Here is a 20150-nt window from a genome sequence, read left to right on the forward strand (position 1 = left end):
ATTCTCCTCCATTTTGTAGGCAAAGTACAGTCAGAGGTCTCCTACCTCTCGACACGGGTATGGGTATGAAATATCAATTTCAAATCTTAGAACATCTTATATGCTCTATGGCATTCAAAAACATTTTTGAAGTCCTGGTTCTAAGTCGTAAAGCATGGTGCACTAAACTATCAAGTAGTCATCATACCGAGCTTTGCCAAACGTTCATAACGTCTGCATCTGCTCCTGCAATAGGTCTGTCACCTAGCGGTGCATCAAGGACGCAATTTTTCTGTGCAACAATGAGGATAATCATTAGATCACAGAGCTAGCCTGCATCATTGCTACTAACATCTTTCAACATCTTTTTCTCTAGGAACATATCAAAAATTAAAACGGGGAAGCTATACGCGAGCAATTGATCTACAACATAGATATGCAAATACTATTGATACGTCTCCAACGTATCTATAATTTTTGATTGTTCCATGCTATTATACTATCAACCTTGGATGTTTTATATGCATTTATATGCTATTTTATATGATTTTTGGGACTAACCTATTAACCTAGAGCCCAGTGCCAGTTTCTGTTTTTCCTTGTTTTTGAGTTTTACAGAAAAGGAATATCAAACGGAGTCCAATTGACGTGCCAATTTTTGACGATTTTTTATGGACCAAAAGAAGACCCCGGAGTAAAAGAGTTGGGCCAGAAGAGTCCTGGGGCATCCACGAGGGTGCGGGGCGACCCCCCCCCAGGCGTGTGGGCCTGCCTCGTGGACGAGTCGGGAACCTTCTTGACGTGAGTCCGACGCCAAAAATTCCTATAAATACAGAAACCTCCAGAAAATAACCTAGATCGGGAGTTCCACCTCCAGAAGCCTCCATAGCCACCAAAAACCAATCTAGACCCGTTCCGGCACCCTGCCAAAGGGGGGAATCCCTCTCCGGTGGCCATCTTCATCATCCCGGCACTCTCCATGACAAGGAGGGAGTAGTTCACCCTCGGGGCTGAGGGTATGTACCAGTAGCTATGTGTTTGATCTCTCTCTCTCATGTTCTTGAGTCGGCACGATCTTGATGTATCACGAGCTTTGCTATTATATTTGGATCTTATGATGTTTCTCCCCCTCTACTCTCTTCTGATGAATTGAGTTTTCCCTTTGAAGTTATCTTATAGGATTGAGTCCTTAAGGATTTGAGAACACTTGATGTATGTCTTGCATGTGCTTATCTATGGTGACAATGGGATATCACGTGATCCACTTGATGTATGTTTTGGTGATCAACTTGCGAGTTCCGTGACCTTGTGAACTTATGCATAGGGGTTGGCACATGTTTTCGTCTTGACTCTCCGGTAGAAACTTTGGGGCACTCTTTGAAGTTCTTTGTGTTGGTTGAATAGATGAATCTGAGATTGTGTGATTAGATTGTGTGATGCATATCGTATAATCATACCCACGGATACTAGAGGTGACATTGGAGTACCTAGGTGACATTAGGGTTTTGGTTGATTTGTGTCTTAAGGTGTTATTCTAGTACGGACTCTAGGATAGATTGAACGGAAAGAATAGCTTCATGTTATTTTACTACGGACTCTTGTATAGATCAATCAGAAAGGATAACTTTGAGGTGGTTTCGTACCCTACAATTATCTCTTCGTTTGTTCTCCGCTATTAGTGACTTTGGAGTGACTCTTTGTTGCATGTTGAGGGATAGTTATATGATCCAATTATGTTATTATTGTTGAGAGGACTTACACTAGTGAAATTATGAACCCTAGGCCTTGTTTCCTAGCATTGCAATACCGTTTACGCTCACTTTTACCACTTACTACCTTGCTGTTTTTATATTTTCAGATTACAAAAACCATTATATACTATCCATATTGCACTTGTATCACCATCTCTTCGCCGAACTAGTGCACCTATACAATTTACCATTGTATTGGGTGTGTTGGGGACACAAGAGACTCTTTGTTATTTGGTTGCAGGGTTTCTTGAGAGAGACCATCTTCATCCTACGCCTCCCATGGATTGATAAACCTTAGGTCATCAACTTGAGGAAAATTTGCTACTGTCCTACAAACCTCTGAACTTGGAAGCCCAACAACGTCTACAAGAAGAAGGTTGTGTAGTAGACATCAACTATCAGGACTAAGTTCATGATAAATTAAAGTTCAATTAATCATATTACTTAAGAACTCCCACTTAGATAGACATCCCTCTAGTCATCTAAATGATCACGTGATCCAAATCAACTAAACCATGTTCGATCATCACGTGAGATGGAGTAGTTTTCAATGGTGAACATCACTATGTTGATCATATCTACTATATGATTCATGCTTGACCTTTTGGTCTCCAGTGTTCCGAGGCCATATCTGGATATGCTAGGCTTGTCAAGTTTAACCCGAGTATTCCGCGTGTGCAAAACTGGTTTGCACCCATTGTATGCGAACGTAGAGCTTATCACACCCGATCATCACGTGGTGTCTTGGCACGATGAACTGTCACAACGGTGCATACTCAGGGAGAACACTTATACCTTGAAATTTAGTGAGAGATCATCTTATAATGATACCGCCGAACTAAGCAAAATAAGATACATAAAGGATAAACATCACATGCAATCAAAATATGTGACATGATATGGTCATCATCATCTTGTGCCTTTGATCTCCATCTCCAAAACACCGTCATGATCTCTATCGTCACTGGCATGACACCATGATCTCCATCATCTTGATCTCTATCAACATGTCATCACATGGTAGTCTCACCAACTATTGCTTTTGCAACTATTGCTATAGCATAGCGATAAAGTAAAGCAATTATATGACGCTTGCATCTGATGCAATAAAAAGACAACCATAAGGCTCCTATCAATTGCCGATAACTTTAACAAAACATGATCATCTCATACAACAATTTATATCTCATCATGTCTTGACCATATCACATCACAACATGCGCTGCAAAAACAAGTTAGACGTCCTCTACTTTGTTGTTGCAAGTTTTACGTGGCTGCTACGGGCTGAGCAAGAACCGTTCTTACCTACGCATCAAAAAACCACAACGTGGTATAGTGATTGATTTTTGATCTTCAGAAAGACCCTGTTCATTGAATCCGATTCAACTAAAGTTGGAGAAACTGACACCTACCAGCCACCTGTGTGTGAAGCATGTCGGTAGAACCAGTCTCGCGTAAGCGTACGCGTAATTTCGGTCTGGGCCGCTTCATCTAACAATACCGCCGAATCAAGAATCAACTAGTGATGGCAAGCAATATGTATATAACCGCGCCCACAACTCCTTTGTGTTCTACTCGTGCATATAACATCTACGCATAAACCTGACTCTGATACCACTGTTGGGGAACGCAGTAATTTCAAAATTTTCCTACGCACACGCAAGATCATGGTGATGCATAGCAACGAGAGGGGAGACTGTTGTCCATGTACCCTCATAGACCGTAAGAGGAAGCGTTATGACAACGCAGTTGATGTAGTCATACGTCTTCACGATCGACCGATCCTAGTACCAAAAGTACGGCACCTTCGCGATCTGCACACGTTCGGCTCAGTGACGTCCCACGAACTCACGATCTAGCAAAGTGTCGAGGGAGAGCTTCTTCAGCACGACGGCGTGATGACGGTGATGATGAAGCTACCGGAACAAGGCTTCCCCTAAGCACCGCTACGATATGACCGAGGTGGATTATGGTGGAGGGGGGGCACCGCACACAGCTAAGAGATCAATAATCAACTTGTGTGTCTATGGGGTTCCCCCTGGACATGTACATAAAGGATTGAGGGAGGAGGAGGGCGGCCCTCATAGGGCGCGTCCAAAGTGTGGAGTCCTACTAGGACTCCCTAGTCCTAGTAGGATTCACCTCCCACATGGAATAGGAAAAAGGAAAGGGAGAAGGAGAAGGAAGGAAGGGGGCGCCCCCTTTCCCTAGTCGAATTCGGACCAGTCCATGGGGAAGGGGTGCGGCCACCCTTGAGGCCTTTCTCTCCTTTACCGTATGGCCCATTAAGGCCCAATACGAATTCCCGTAACTCTCCGGTACTTCAAAAAATACCCGAATCACTCGGAACCTTTTTTATGTCCGAATATAGCCTTCCAATATATCGATCTTTACGTATCGACCATTTCGAGACTCCTCGTCATGTCCCCGGTCTCATCAGGGACTCCGAACAAACTTTGGTCATCAAATCACATAACTCATAATACAAATCGTCATAGAACGTTAAGCGTGCGGACCCTACGGGTTCGAGAACTATGTAGACATGACCGAGAATCATCTCCAGTCAATAACCAATAGCGCAACCTGGATGCTCATATTGGTTCCTACATATTCTACGAAGATCTTTATCGGTCAGACCGCATAACGATATATGTTGTTCCCTTTGTCATCGGTATGTTATTTGCCCCAGATTCGATCGTCGGTATCTCAATACCTAGTTCAATCTCATTACCGGCAAGTCTCTTTACTCGTTCCGTAATGCAACATCCCGTAACTAACTCATTAGTCACATTGCTTGCAAGGCTTATAGTGATGTGCATTACCGAGAGGGCCCAGAGATACCTCTCCGATACAGGGAGTGACAAATCCTAATCTTGATCTATGCCAACTCAACAAACACCATCGGAGACACCTGTAGAGCATCTTTATAATCACCTAGTTACGTTGTGACGTTTGATAGCACACAAGGTGTTCCTTCGATATTCGGGAGTTGCATGATCTCATAGTCATAGGAACATGTATAAGTTATGGAGAAAGCAATAACAACAAACTAAACGATCATTATGCTAAGCTAACAAATGGGTCTTGTCCATCACATCATTCTCTAATGATGTGATCCCGTTCATCAAATGACAACGCATGTCCATGGCTAGGAAACTTAACCATCTTTGATTAACGAGCTAGTCAAGTAGAGGCATACTAGGGACACTCTGTTTGTCTATGTATTCAAACATGTACTAAGTTTCCGGTTCATACAATTCTAGTATGAATAATAAACATTTATCATGATATAAGGAAATATAAATAACAATTTTATTATTGCCGCTAGGGCATATTTCCTTCAGATATGGGGTGGCCCAGGCCCGTCCGCCACGTCAGCCCAGCCCTGACCACACTCCATCCCCATAAAATTCCCAATCTGAAACCCTAGCTCACTTCGCTCTTGTTCCATCTCTTCTTCTCCCCTCCTCCAATTTCTCCCCTCATTCGATCCAATCTGACGACTTCGGTGAGCATGTCGAGCACCGGCAGCTGCTCCGACTCCGACCTTGATGTCTACGAGGACCTGACCCTCCGCATTGCACTGGAGTGGTCGAAGGTGGACACGGGAGGGGGGAGGGGCAGTTCTAAATCTACCTTGTCGCCGATCCCCCGCTGGCGTAGCGCGGACACCAGAGCTAGCCCCTCCAGGCCCACGGGCAGCTCCACGAGGGTTGTGCAGTTCGTACCGCCCCTCTGTCATCCACCTCCCCCACTGGCCTCTAGTGTCCGCTCCACCGGCCCCACGGATGCGCAAGTTAGAATCGGAGGGGTGCACCGTCCACCATGAAAGGCAGCGGACAAGGGAGTGGGATGCGGCAGAGCAATTCTTCTTCCGCTGCCGTGGGTTGCCGGCGGTGCCCGATGAGGAGGGGAGGCTCATCGCTTGGGTCTACCGCCGTTCGCTTATGACGGCGGAGACGGACGTCCGCCGGCTCCGGGGGAAGAATGCCAAGGCGCTCCGGGTAGCCATTGAGCAGTTGGAGCGCGAGGCGGTGGACGCAGTGGCTTGGGTGGCCAAGCTCAAGCAGCAGCAGGACCAGGACGTTCGGTGGATGAAGGGGCTCATCGTCATCTCTGATTCCTCCTGGGACGATGAAGACCACCACGGCTCTGACTCCGAAGAATCCGAGATCCACCACCTGTCGCGGACGCCTACAACTGCGCCAGCGACCGGAAGGGCAAAGGGCTGGTGAGGAAGTGGTGAAGACCCTCCTCCTCTGTTTACTATTATCTTTTTTAATTGTTTTAGTTTAGAACCAGTCCGGTGAAGAACTGTGGTGATCTTTTGGACGATGTAAAGTAGATTTGGGTGTCCATTTGCTGCCCATTTTTGGTGTTCGTTTAGAGCAACTTCAATGGGGCGACCCATTTCGTCCGCGACCGTCCGTTTGGGTTGACGCAGACAAAAAAGCCGGCCCAACGCGTCGACCCAAACGGACGCGCGTCCGCTTTTGTCCGCCTGCCGACCCATTTCCGGCCCATTTTTGAGCCTGATTTGCGTCGGCGCGGACACAAGACGGACGCGCGCGCGCTCGCCCTCTTTCCTCACCGGGCCCGCTGGTCGGTGGCACATTGGATTCACACACTCGCCCGCCTGCTACGTCGCCGACGCCGCCGGCCATTTTTTCAGATTAAAATGGATATATAGATAGTTCTAGCGTACACAAGATAAAAGAAAAAGACCACTACTCGTCGCTTTCTGACTCCGACTCGGTAATGTCCTCCTCCGACGTTTGAAGGTAGGCGTCAGCAAGCTGCTCGTCTTCAAAGTCCCAACCCGAAGTTTCTCGTAGCTTCAGTTTCAATTGAGCTGCCTGCTTCCGCGAACGCTTGTCCTCCCGATAGGCGGCTCGCTCCCTACTCCTTGCGTCCCTCTCCGATCTCAATTGCTTGTAGAACTAGCGCTCGTCGACGATGTCCTGCGGGTAGCCTCCGCGCCACACCACCAAGGCTTCCACGTCCTTCTCTGCGATGGCGAGGCGACGCTGCCGCCTCCGGTGGACACAACGATCCTCGTCGGTGAAAAGCCGCGGGAGAGGCGTCAGATCCTGCGCCCCCTGGCTCGACACGTTGGGAAAATTCATATCCTGACAAGGCATCAGGAGGCGCCACGCCGCCGCGTCGTGTGCGCGGGCCGCCTCCTCTGCGGTGTCGAAGGTGCCAAGGACGAGACGTTTCTCGCGAAATCAGATCTCGGGGGAGAAGGCACTGGAGCGGCGCTCGTGGACTCCGCGAAAATTCAAAGCGCCCAGGCGGCGGATCGACATGATGGCGCAGAGGCCGGGAGAGTGGGCGGCCGACAGAGTATGGAGGGAGCGCATTCTTTATAGCGAGCGCCGGCCGCGACGCGCGCGCGAACCTTTCCCGCGCGCTGGAGCGACAAAACCAGCGCGCGCTAGGCCGCTTTCCTCCGCGCGCGAACCTTTTTCGCGCGCTGGAGCGCCAAAACCAGGGCGACGGCACGATATTAAACACGCGCGGTCATAAAAATGGGTCGGCCCGTTGGGCACACTGCCGACCCAAAATTAAAAGAGGGCGGACGGTGGGCGGGCGACTGACCCAAACGGATAAAAAACGGACAAAAACGCCGTCCGTTTGGGTCGACCCGTTGGAGTTGCTCTTACTACCGATTTCTATGTCGGTTTGATCTACGTAGATTAGATCATGTTGTATATGAAGTATGTGATATAGGGTGTTGGATATGAGATACGTGGCTGTGTGGGTGAGAATTTAAGGTCTCACCGGTCACTGTCTTTGCAAACGTATAGGGCCGGATTTGGTAATCGTGGTTATTGATGCTATTAGTGTCTTGCTTTGAACGATGGATGAGGTTGGCTAAGTGCTGGATACCTATCAAACCTGAGTTTGTGCACGCCTTTTCTCGACTCGCGCGCGTTGTCAGTGTCCATTGTAGCTAGCTAGTGCGCGGTCGCTAGGAGCCATGTGGGCTTTGTGTGCCCATGAGGGCTCGAGCCTTTACTCGCTGCTGCTCCAACAGATAGCAGTGTGTTCCTTGTTAGTTGATTAACTACGTCGCGTCGTGATCCATCACACGGACGGTGACTTGTCGTGCTCCGTGGCGTGTGTTGGAGAGAGAGCGAGTTTGACTCGATCTGGTGGCCGGTCGTGCTCGGCGATTCAAGATGATACAGTCGCATGCTACGTGGATCCGTTAACTCCCACGAACGTCTCTGACGCGCCTACAAAGTTTACTGCTACATGTTCCCAACAAACAGAGCCGTCGCTAGTACTCCAGTTTTTATCATCATGGATGGACCCTGCCCAGCTCAGTTTATGCTAGTACAGTTTTGTAGGTTCAGCACGCTCCGGTTCAAATCAAAGGTCCTAAGAAAATTGCACCGCAACTACTTGAGCGTGGGCGCCGAAAGAGATGGCCATCGCCCCCAGGGGACACGGTCCCATAAATTATTTTGAAAGAGATGCGCTACCAAACAGACACACAAACAATAGTCTTAGTTAAGCTACTTACTTAATCAACCTCTATCTCCTCTCCTCTCCAATCAAATCCAACCCCCTCATCCACCTTGGATTGGCATTCGGCCACTATAAGTAGCACCCAAGTTACCCGGCTCTCACGCCAACAACCATCCTCAACGACCAAAAGCCAAAACAGAGAGAAGAGAGCACATTGCATATTGGGAGATCGGAAGAAACAGAGAAGAGATGGAGATGTGCATGGACGACAAGTGGAAGCTGTCCAAGAAGGGCAGCCGGAGGTCGGCCGCGGTGGCGCCGGCGGCGGCCACCGGCAGTCCGGTGGGCGTCAAGAAGGGCCGGGCGTCGAGGGGCTCGGGCCGGTCCGTGCCGGGGCGGCTGGCGAGCCTGGCCAAGCAGCAGAGGGCCAGGTTCTACATCATGCGCCGGTGCGTCACCATGCTCGTGTGCTGGCGGGACTAGCCTCGGTTTGATCTCTTCTCTGCTTCGAGAGACGGAGACAGAGGTTAACTAAGAGATGTGCCTTAATTCCCATGGCCATCCTTGGTTTGTAGACTAAGAAAGATTGTAGATAACACAGTGTGTCACGGCCAAACAGCTTCCATTAGTTTGCTGCTCCAGTCACTTCCATAGCACTGCGCTGCAGGAATGTATGTACCGCGGCAACCAATGTGTAAGGCTAGTCCTCTTCGTTGCAATTTTTTCGGTTTTTGGAGATCTATGATGTTTGTTGACTAGTGTGTTCAAATTCGTGAAAGAGCGAAAAATGAAAATGTCGACGAGATTCGGGTTCAGAAAAAGTGAACATGTTATTCTGGTTCAGAAAACGGTTTGCATCCCACAACATAAAATTGTTCGTGGTTCAATTAGGATTTTATATTAGGAGCACTTTTTAAGTTTCAATTTCTAGAACTTACGTTTTTGTCGGTCACAGGTTCTAAAACATACGATTTTATCGGTCGCTCGTACCGAGTTTCAGAAGTTGAAATATTTTGTCACACGCATGATTTGAAACTCATTATTTTGTTGGTCGCTCGTACCAAGTTCCAAAAGTTGAAACTTAAGGGAATTTTAAAAAACTCATCAAAACGTAATCAAAATGGGTCTCGTTTGAAAGCCCTTATCACCAGAAACACGAATATGTAAACGAACTTTAATTTTGACTTTTGATTCAAAAGATATGAAAGATTGAAAAATCCAAAGCCAAAAGTAAGAGAGGGATGCGTGCCCCGCATCTGCGTGCTATAAATCCTCTTCCATGGGAACGGCAGGGAATTTGCATCTGACATGCTAGTCCCCACATTTGCGAACCATTGTAAGCGAAGGGAGATTGTCTATGGCTATCCTCATTAGTGTTATTTTTTCGTTTGAAACAGAGCCACAAAAACATGCCTTGATTCATTACTCATTTAAAGGATATTGAACTATCCGCCTTCTTGGGGCATCCGCGTCCTCGTGCATCCTCCATGTCGTCCGATCCGTCTGCGCCCCGTGTCATTGCCTGCTTGACGCCTGTATTCCTTTTCGGTCGGTTTTTACCTTGCCTCACCTTCTCGGTAGCTTCGGTTCGAAGGTCCATGACCTGTGGACTGTGGGCTTCCGGGTCCACATTTATGTAGTGCATTTTTTGTTGCCCCTATGTGTGCATTTTTCCTGCGATTGGTCGCCATGGGCTTACTCGGTTGTTGGTTTGTGATGGGTCGGGTTATCTAGGCATCTCTTGTGTGTTGTTGCTAGGGTGGTGTATGATCGGCAATTTTCGGTGGGTGATGAGGAGATGAGAGAAGTGCATATTTTAACACTCAACTTAAATACCGTCTACATTACAACCTCGAACTCTTAAAATTGGACATGCTTCAACCCTCCCCTCCCCATTGACCGGTTTTGACCCGTTAACCATCCCATCAGCAAGCCACATCAACAAAAAGTTCAAAATTTTCAAAAACAAATCTATAAAATAAAAAATCTAGGGAAATAAAAATGTAAAATATTTAATATTTTCTGAAAAATAAAAAATAAATAAATAATCAATCACCAAATTAAAATAAAAAACAATTTTTTGTCAGAATTTTTTGCCCAGATTTTGTAAGATCAAGAAAACAATACTAATCATCTGGAAAAGATTGTGAATTTTCTTTGATTTAAATAATTTCAAAATTTTGTGTTTTAGAAGTTTGAACATTTTTTCAGAATTTTTAGAAAAGATCACTAAACCTTTTTTTTCTTTTTGATTTTACAGATTTTTCAGGATTTTCAGACAACAACACCATTTTTTTAATTTCCAAATTTTCAACGTTTTTTATATTATACAGATATTTTATTTAATAGATATTTTATGTTTTCCTTGATTTTTAGTTTTTTTATACTTTTTCTGGAAAATTTGAATTTTTTTTGCTGACGTGGTTTGCTGACTAGACATGCAGGCTGGATGATCAACGGGTCTAAACTGGTCAACGGGAGGGGACGGTTGAATCTAGCCGGTTTTAAGAGTTAGCAGTTGTAATGTAGGCGGTATTGAAGTTTGGGATTGTAAATTAGACTAAGGCAAAAGTTAAGATTTGAAATATGCACTTCTCTTCGAGGAGATCCCTGTCATAGGAGGTTGGTTCTTGGTCTCTACTGCCCGTCGTCCTGGTACTCTATCCGGTTTAGTGTTGCCCCGCTCGATATAAGTCGGGTTTGGGATGTTGTGAGCTATTATGGCGGACGAACGTGCCATGGTGCTCGGTTTGACCCGTTTAGTGTTTCCCAGGTCGGCATACGCCAAATGGTTCTCCTAGAAGATTAAGTTTTTTTTTTCACGAGGTACCTAGAAGATTAAAGGACAATTCTTTGGGTGGCTTATAAAATAAGTTGCCTCTCCTCAGTTTTAAAAAATAAGCCGCCTTTAATTTTTCTGAGACTTCTAAATTAGTTATCCCATAACTAATTTAGAAGCCTCAACGAATATAAGAGGCGGCTTATGGGAAAAGCTAGGGAGAGGCGGCTTATTTTTTAAGAGGCCCAAAAGAACTGGCTCTAAGTTGGCTTAGAAAAGCGGGTAACATATCTCAACACCAAAACATTGATTGATGGTTGAACTCAGCAAGTTATATGTGGCGATGAAAAATTAAATTGTGCTCATCCACATAAAAATTACAAATTAAATATGTTTGGTCTTAGCGACTAAATGGTCACCGTCGTTCTGCGTACAAAGAAGAGGTAATATCAATGGCAGTCATATAACTTGCATATGATGTTCAGTTTGGTGCTAAAAGTTGTAAAATACGTCATTGCGGTCACATAACACGCCTATGCGTGCAAATACGGTCACTTCTTTCGTGTCCAGCCGTATCTTGTGCTCACGTGCCGTGTCAGCATGAATACGGCCCACATGTCGGGGGCTGCGAGTGGTGAGGTGTTGGGTCAGCCATGCATTATCTTTCTTTTGCAAAAAGCATCCTTGATTTTTATTTAATTACGCACATCAAGGCACACGGTTTCTTTCAAGAAAGACGAATAAAATAGCGCCAGGGGACTAGAATCGACGTCCTCCAAACTAAGAGATAACTACACTAGCCACTCGACCAAGAATAAATTGACATCAAACTCACAAACAAAATTTTCTTTAATACTATGTTCGCTCAGCCCAACAAAAGAATAAACGAAAACTAAAAACATGTTCGTGTAATTCCCGCAGGAATAAAATGATGTAAGAAAACAACTTATATTTTGTTGTTTGTGACGTTTCAAAAATGTTCTACGTTGTAAAAAAAGTATGTGATATTTTAAAAAAATTAAAAATTAAAAATTATTTGTGTAATTAAAACAAGTATGTTGCATTTTAAAAATGTTCACGCATTTCAAAAAAATTAAATTTATTTGAATTCAAAAACAATTTCCGTCTATTTGTCCAAAAATACGTGCATTCATTCTCCACTAGATTGTTTAAGTTAAAAATTATTCGAATTTAAACAAAAAAGTAGTTTATTTGTCTAAAAAAATCATATACATTCATTCTGACATATATTTCTTCTATCTAGATTTTTCAAATTTAATATTATACGAATTCAAACAAAATTTTAATGATTTTTTTGCGGGGAAAAGTTGAATGATTTGTCTGAAAAGTTTATCTAGAATATAAGTTATTTTCTTACATAGAAAAAAGAAAAAAATACAAAAGATAAATTGTGTATATCTCTATAATTGCACATGCGGCGAGCTAGCCAGGAGGTCATAGGTTTGAACCCGGGCTATCCCTTTTTTGCACAGCTTTTCCTGTTTAAATTTCTACTTTCTTTGTACTATCCATATAATATGGAGCTAACTGTGCGTACTAATCACCAAACATCAGGTTTGTCGAGTAGTTCGAAGCTCAGCATGTACCCGCCTTTTCAATTTCATTTGAGAATTGTTCGTGTAGATAAAATGCAAGGGATCAGAAAAGTTTGGTTTTAATTTTATGAGAATTTTCTGCATAAATAAATAAAATGCAAGGATTAAAAAAACAGTGAAAATGAGCCCCCACAATGTTGGCACGCCATATGTGCCTGGGATACAGCCGGATACGATAGAAAGCACCGTATATGAATGAGAGGACAAGTTAGATGACCAAAAACACGTATTTTACGAATTTATGCATCAAACTGAACGTCCCGTGCAAGTTCTATGAATCCCGGTGTATTTAGATTATTAGATCCCGTCACTGAATCCTTGGGTAGAATCTACACCGTGCATCGACGATGGTGGGTGTGCACATGTTATCCAAACTTGCAGAGTGGACAAGTAGACAATTTGGTCACTTTGTCCCTCTTCTGACCAGACCTGATTATTCCGTGCCTTAATCATTAGGACTGATCCAAGTGAGAGTTTGAACCTTAATTGGCACTCACTCGCGGACCCTATCTTAGCTAGGTCAAATGTCAATTCACACAACAGAAAAGAGCTTTGGTCCATGCCCTATTGCCAAATGTGTACGGTAGTTTTATTTTAGTTTGGAATCGAGCGATCACCTGCGTGCACATGGCTTCACTGCCTGGTTGCCTGCGCTGAGCCGCTGAATATCACTCGCATGTTAAAAGTTTTTTTTTCCGGGTGAACTCGCATGTTAAAAGTTACAGCGACTCCATTGCAAATACTCTCCCTCTCTCTGACATGCGTATCTTTCGGCCATATGTCGGCACATTTTTAACCGCCACCGCATGGGTACATGGCCGTCATGATAGTGCCGCGTCACAATCAGGACACGTGTCGAAATGTCATGCATTTGACCAGTCAAATCATTGCACGCATTTGTCGGCGTGCGATCCCTATGTTAATTCGCCCGTTCGTTCATGGGACACAAGTAAGTGGCAAGTGGTTTGAGAATAGAATAGTTAAAAGTGGCCGCCTAAATATATAGCTGCTCGGCCCAATCCAATCAAGTTTATTTGACAGACACAAACAGTGGATCCAGAGCAATGTATATAGTGTCATCGTAATTGGCATCTCTCTGCCGTTTGATTCCTTGTTTATTTGCAACTGCAGGTCATCCGCTTCTGAACGGGTGTATCATGCTAAAATGCCCCTTAGGCCTCGTTTGACAGGGGAGGTTTTGTAGCTTCAGGGTGAAGGGGATCTGAGAGGATTTGGTTAATCCCTCTCTTTCACCCAATCCTCTCAATTCCCCACTAATCCCTCCCCCTCATAAACCCCTCTATTTGGTTAAACCTCCTACAACAGCAGCAGCATAACAAGCGTCCAGTTCCCTGATGCCTTGGGGGGTTTTCTGTACCACATGGATTGAGGGGGATTCGCGGGGATTGGAGAGGATCAGTCTACTCAATCCCTACGTGTCAAATGGGCTGACAAGGATTTCTGTGGATTTTGAACCCTGCGAGGATATTTCCCTCCAAACCTCCCCAAACCTCCTCCACCAAACAAGGCCTAAAGAAATAGAAAAATCGATGCAAAACCAAAATATTCTCTGCTGGAAACGAGAGTTTTGGCAATGCTACTCGATGTATTGATCGGTGCATAGTGCACGTATATATGGAGTATAAAGTGGGCCACAACCTCAACTATACAATGACTAGGAGGTGGGCCGAGGTATAGAATATACATGCACAAACCATATGTTCAACACTCCCCCGCAGTCGAAGCGTAGCCGGAGACGCAAAGACTGGACCTGAACTCCTCAAAAACAGAAGTAGGCAGTCCTTTTGTCATGACATCGGCGAACTATTACGCCATCGGGACGTGGAGGACCCGGATGCGCCCAAGAGCCACCTGCTCACGAACAAAGTGTATGTCGAGCTCAATGTGCTTCGTTCGGCGATGGTGGACCGGGTTGGCGGAGAGGTATACGGCGGAGACGTTGTCGCAGTAGATGAGCGTGGCCTTGTGAACATCACAAAGCAACTCCTGGAGCAGTTGACGAAGCCACGAGCATTCAGAAACGGCGTTAGCCACTGCCCGATACTCTGCCTCGACACTCGAGCGGGAGACAGTGGGCTGTCGCTTGGATGACCACGAGATCAGCGACGGCCCAAGGTAGACACAGTACCCCGAGGTGGAGCGGCGTGTGTTCGGGCAGCCAGCCCAGTCCGCATCAGAGTAGGCGACGAGGTCGGTGGAGGCGGAGGCCGTCAGCGTGAGTCCCATGGACGGGGTGCCGCGTATGTAATGGAGGATACGCTTCACCAGGGTCCAGTGAGAGTCGCGCGGAGCATGCATGTGAAGACAGGCATGCTGAACGACATACTGCAGGTCGGGGTGCGTCAGAGTCAAGTACTGCAGCGCACCCACAATGGAGCAATAGAAGGCCACATCGGATGCAGGAGAACCCTCCAGAGCGGACACGTTGGCCTTGGTGTCGACGGGTGTGGGAGCGGGCTTGCAGTTGAGCATGCCGGTGCGATCAAGGATCTCATGAGCATACCGCTGCTGATGCAGGAAGAACCCATCTGGCCGTCGGACGACCTCGATGCCAAGGAAGCAGTGCAGAGGCCCCAAGTCCTTGAGGGAAAACTCGTCGCGAAGGCGAGCAGTGAGGCGCTGAAGGAGATCAGCAGCGGATGCCGTCAGGATGATGTCGTCGACATAAAACACGAAGAAGGCTGTGTCAACTCTGTGATGATACACGAAGAGGGACGCATCGAAGCGAGTGGATATAAATCCGAGCGTCTGCAGGAACGCAACGATGCACTGGTACCAGGCCCGAGGCGTCTGCTTCAACCCGTAAAGAGAACGGGAGAGCAAGCACACATGGTTTGGATGCGTGGCGTCGACAAAGCCGGTGGGCTTCTCACAGAACACCTGCTCAGCGAGGTGGTCATGCAAGAAGGCGTTGGAAACGTCCAACTGATGCACAGGCCAAGCTCGGGAGACGGCTAACTGAAGCACGGTGCGGATCGTGCCCGGTTTAACAACCGGGGCAAAAGTGTCGGTGAAGTCTACGCCCACACGTTGCCGAAAGCACAGAACCACCCAGTGAGCTTTGTATCACTCAAGAGTGCCATCCGGACGAGTCTTGTGCCGAAAGACCCACTTGCCCGTGATGATGTTGGCACAAGGCGGCCGAGGGACGAGCTGCTAGGTGTGGTTCCGCTAGAGAGCGTTGAACTCTTCCTGCATCACAGCGAGCCAATGAGGATCCTGGAGGGCGGCTCGAGCTGACGATGGGAGAGGGGACGTCTCAGAGATGGAAGCAGCGAGAAGGTACTCATCGCTAGTATACCGCATACTCGGGCGAAGAGTGCCAGCCCGAGAGCGAGTCATCGGGCGGGGCAGCGGGTCCGGGGCGGCGGCGGGTGATGATGATGAAGAGCCAGCCGCCAATGAGGCCGCGGGGGACGCCGAGAGGGGGTCGGGGATGCCTGAGACGTCGCGGGCACCAGGGACGCCGATGGCGTGGTGGGCGCCCGGGACGCCGAGGGCGTCGGGGGCACTAGGGACACCGAGGGCGTCGGGGGCGTCGGGGACGCCGGGGGGGGTGCGGCCCCTGAGGCAGCCAAACGGGGAGAAACTTGGCCCGTGGCGCGGGAGGCACCCTCAAAGCCGGGAGGCGGCCCAAGAGAAGCATGCGGGCGGCCGTCACCGGGAGCGGGTAATGCCGCAACATCCGAAGGTACCTGCTGAAACGGAAAAACCATCTCATCAAAATAAACGTGTCGGGAAGTGATCACCCGATGTGAGATAGGATCATAGGAGCGGTATCCTTTGGTGTTGGGGGGGGGGGTAGCCGAGAAAGATGCAGGACAAGGACCTTGATGCGAGCTTATGCGGAGTAGTGGAAGCGATGCTAGGGTAGCACAAGCAACCGAAGATGCGGAGCTAAGCATAGGAGGGTGGTGTGCCGAACAAAATATGGTGAGGTGCAAAATACCCGCGAGTGTGACATGGACGAATGTTGATAAGTAGTGATGCGGTGGCAAGCGCGTCGGGCCAAAAACGTGGTGGCACGTTGGCGTGGAAGAGAAGCGTGCGGACGTAGTCATTAAGAGTGCGAAGCACGCGCTCAGCGCGGCCATTCTGTTGCGAAGTGTACGGGCATGTGAGACGAAAAATCGTGCCGTGTGTGGCGAGAAGGTTGCGAATCACAAGATTATCGAACTCCTTCCCGTTGTCTGTTTGCAACACATGGATGGGACACCCAAACTGCGTGGATACATAAGAGTAGAAAGCGGTGAGAGTGGCAACAACATCTGAGTTTCGCCGCAACAGGAAGGTCCACACATAGTGGGAAAAATCATCAAGTATAACAAGATAATAGAGATAGCCCGTGTTACTTGCAACAGGAGAGGTCCAAACATCACTATGAATTAACTCAAACGGGTATGATGCAACATGCGATGAAGTACTAAAAGGAAGACGGACATGTTTGCTGAGACGACAAGCATGACAAGTGTGATCGTCGATCTTATTACACGTGAAGGAAAAACTCTGAAGAATATGACGAAGGGTGGCGGTTTTGGGATGACCGAGACGAGCATGCCAAAGGTCCACTCCGGCGGAAAGCGCCATAGGTGCAGCAACGGAGGAGGTGGATGAGTGGACCGGGTAGAGCTCGTCGGGGCTGTCACATCGGTGGAGCACCATCCAGGTATGGGCGTCCTTAACATAAAAGCCAAACATGTCAAATTCAACGGTAACAGGATTTTCACGTGTAAGAGAACGGACGGAAACAAGGTTTTTAATGATGTCAGGAGAGACAAGTACGTTAGAAAGATATAATGGCATGGAGTTAGATGGAAAAGCAGCATGACCGACATGAGTAATGGGCATGGAAGAACCGTCACCCACGGTAATGCAAGCAGCGGTGTGAACAGGGTGAGCGGCAAGAAGGTTACTGGGTTGGCGGCCATGTGAGCCGTGGCTCCGGTGTCCATGTACCAGTCGCCACCGCCAGTGTAGTGTTGCGGCGTGGGGGCTGTGTGGAGGGCCGCTAGAAGCACGGGGTCCCAAGGTGCTGGTGGGAGTGCTGGTGCCGACGACGGAGGCTGTGGAGGTGGCACTGCGAGGAGCTGTGGGTACCCACCGGCCGAAGGCAGCCCATAGGCCGCGGAAGAGCCGTAAGACAGCACGGACGCGTACGGCTGAGGAGCCACGTGGAGCGCCTGATAAGAGGCCGGGCAGGCACCGAAGAAACCGGGGACGGGAGCGCGTGGGACATGCATGGAGTATGCGTGAACGACCCCCGTCCATGGGTTCTGGCCGTCCTTCCAGGGTGCCGGCGGGAGCGGCTGCTGCAGGTGGCGCGGCGCCCTGCCTTGGGCGGCCGGCGGCTGCTGCTATTTCTTGTGGCCACCGCAGCCACGACGACCACCGCGGCGCTCGGCTTGGGGTGGCGGCGGAGCCTGCTGCTGCTGTGGGTAAGGAAACCCGAGCGGTGGCAGCGCCTGGAAGGGGCCCGGTCCAGGCCGCGGCTGATGGACCGGGGCGGTAGGCTGCGCGCCGTCGTGGGTACCGGTGGTGAGGGCCGTGTGAGTGGCCCGTGTACGCGACATCCGCATCCTCCTCTCCTCCAGCTTCAGGTACGCCACGATCTTCGGGAAGGTCGGGTTGGTGATGAGAGGGATGTTGGAGGCGGCATTCCCGAAGTCGTTGTTCAGGCCGGCGATGAGTATGCTGAGAAGGAGCTCATCAGAGACCTTCTCACTGAGGTCACGAAGCTCGTCAACAAGCTTCTTGAGGCACATGCAATAATCATCGACAGACGAATCGAGCTACCGGGACCCATAAAACTCGTAGTGCAAGAAAACCTTGCGCTGGAGCGCGTTGTCGGTGAAGAGGCCGTTGAGCTTGGTCCAGATGGCGTGAGCATCATTGTCGGCGGAGACCACCGTGTGGAAGATGTCCTTTGAGATGGTGGTGTAGAACCAATGGATGAGAGTGGCGTCGATGGACATCCACTCCTCATCGTCCTCCACGAACCGGGAATCCACGGAGCCATCAATGTGATCCCGGAGATTGTACCCACGGAAGACAAGGGAGAAGTACATCTGCCAGGCATAATAGGTGGAGGTGAGATAATCGAGGACGACGGGAACCCGACCGAGGATGTTGAGATCGCGGATGACGACGGGGTCGGGGTGCCGAACGGGTTGGTGCGTTTGGAGCGGGTCGTGCCGGAGGAATCGTGGGAGGCCATGAGTCCAAGAGAGGAGGTGGTGTGGCGGCACGCGGGGAGGGCGGTGTTGGGAACGTAGTAGTTTCAAAAAATTTCCTACGCACACGCAAGATCATGGTGATGCATAGCAACGAGAGGGGAGAGTGTTGTCTACATACCCTCGTAGACCGACAGCGGAAGCATTATAACAACGCAGTTGATGTAGTCGTACGTCTTCATGGCCCGACCGATCAAGCACCGAAACTATGGCACCTCCGAGTTCTAGCACACGTTCAGCTCGATGACGATCCCCGGACTCCGATCCAGCAAAGTGTCGGGGAAGAGTTCCGTCAGCATGACGGCGTGGTGACGATCTTGATGTTCTACCGTCGCAGGGCTTCGCCTAAGCACCACTACAATATTATCAAGGATTATGGTGGAGGGGGGCACCGCACACAGCTAAGAAAACGATCACGAGGATCAACTTGTGTGTCTAGAGGTGCCCCCATGCCCCCGTATATAAAGGAGCAAGGGAGGAGGAGGCCAGCCCTAGGAGGGGGCGCGCCAAGTGTGGAGTCCTACTAGGACTCCCTAGTCCTAGTAGGATTCCACCTCCCATATGGAATAGGAAAAGAGGAAGGGAAAAGGAGAAGGAAGGAAGGGGCGCCCCCCTTCCCCAGTCCAATTCGGACCAGACCAAGGGGAGGGGTGCGGCCACCCTTGAGGCCCTTTTTCTTCTTTCCCGTATGGCCCAATAAGGCCCAATACGTATTCCCGTAACTCTCCCGTATTCCAAAAAATACCCGAATCACTCGGAACCTTTCCGATGTCCAAATATAGTCGTCCAATATATCGATCTTTACGTCTCGACCATTTCGAGAGTCCTTGTCATGTCCCCGATCTCATCCGGGACTCCGAACTCCTTCGGTACATCAAAACTCATAAACTCATAATATAACTGTCATCGAAACCTTAAGCGTGCGGACCCTACGGGTTCGAGAACAATGTAGACATGACAGAGACACGTCTCCAGTCAATAACTAATAGCGGAACCTGGATGCTCATATTGGCTCCCACATATTCTACGAAGATCTTTATCGGCCAGACCGCATAACAACATACGTTGTTCCCTTTGTCATCGGTATGTTACTTACCCGAGATTCGATTGTCGGTATCTTAATACCTAGTTCAATCTCGTTACCGGCAAGTCTCTTTACTCGTTCTGTAATACATCATCTCACAACTAACTCATTAGTTGCAATGCTTGCAAGGCTTATGTGATGTGCATTACCGAGAGGGCCCAGAGATACCTCTCCGACAATCGGAGTGACAAATCCTAATCTCGAAATACGCCA

At 48.4% G+C, this 20150-nt stretch overlaps 1 protein-coding gene across 1 annotated transcript; it reads left to right on the top strand.

Annotated features, from left to right (window-relative positions):
- The first annotated feature begins 8342 nt into the window (after positions 1–8342).
- On the top strand, positions 8343–9022 carry LOC125555735 (small polypeptide DEVIL 6-like). Its single transcript, XM_048718594.1, has one exon. It carries the CDS (start codon positions 8457–8459, stop codon positions 8688–8690), a length of 234 nt encoding a protein of 77 aa, XP_048574551.1. The 5' UTR covers positions 8343–8456; the 3' UTR covers positions 8691–9022.
- The last annotated feature ends 11128 nt before the right edge of the window (positions 9023–20150 follow it).

This window comes from Triticum urartu, chromosome 5, assembly GCF_003073215.2.
Source record: "Triticum urartu cultivar G1812 chromosome 5, Tu2.1, whole genome shotgun sequence".
In the NCBI taxonomy this organism is placed as follows: Eukaryota; Viridiplantae; Streptophyta; class Magnoliopsida; order Poales; family Poaceae; genus Triticum; species Triticum urartu.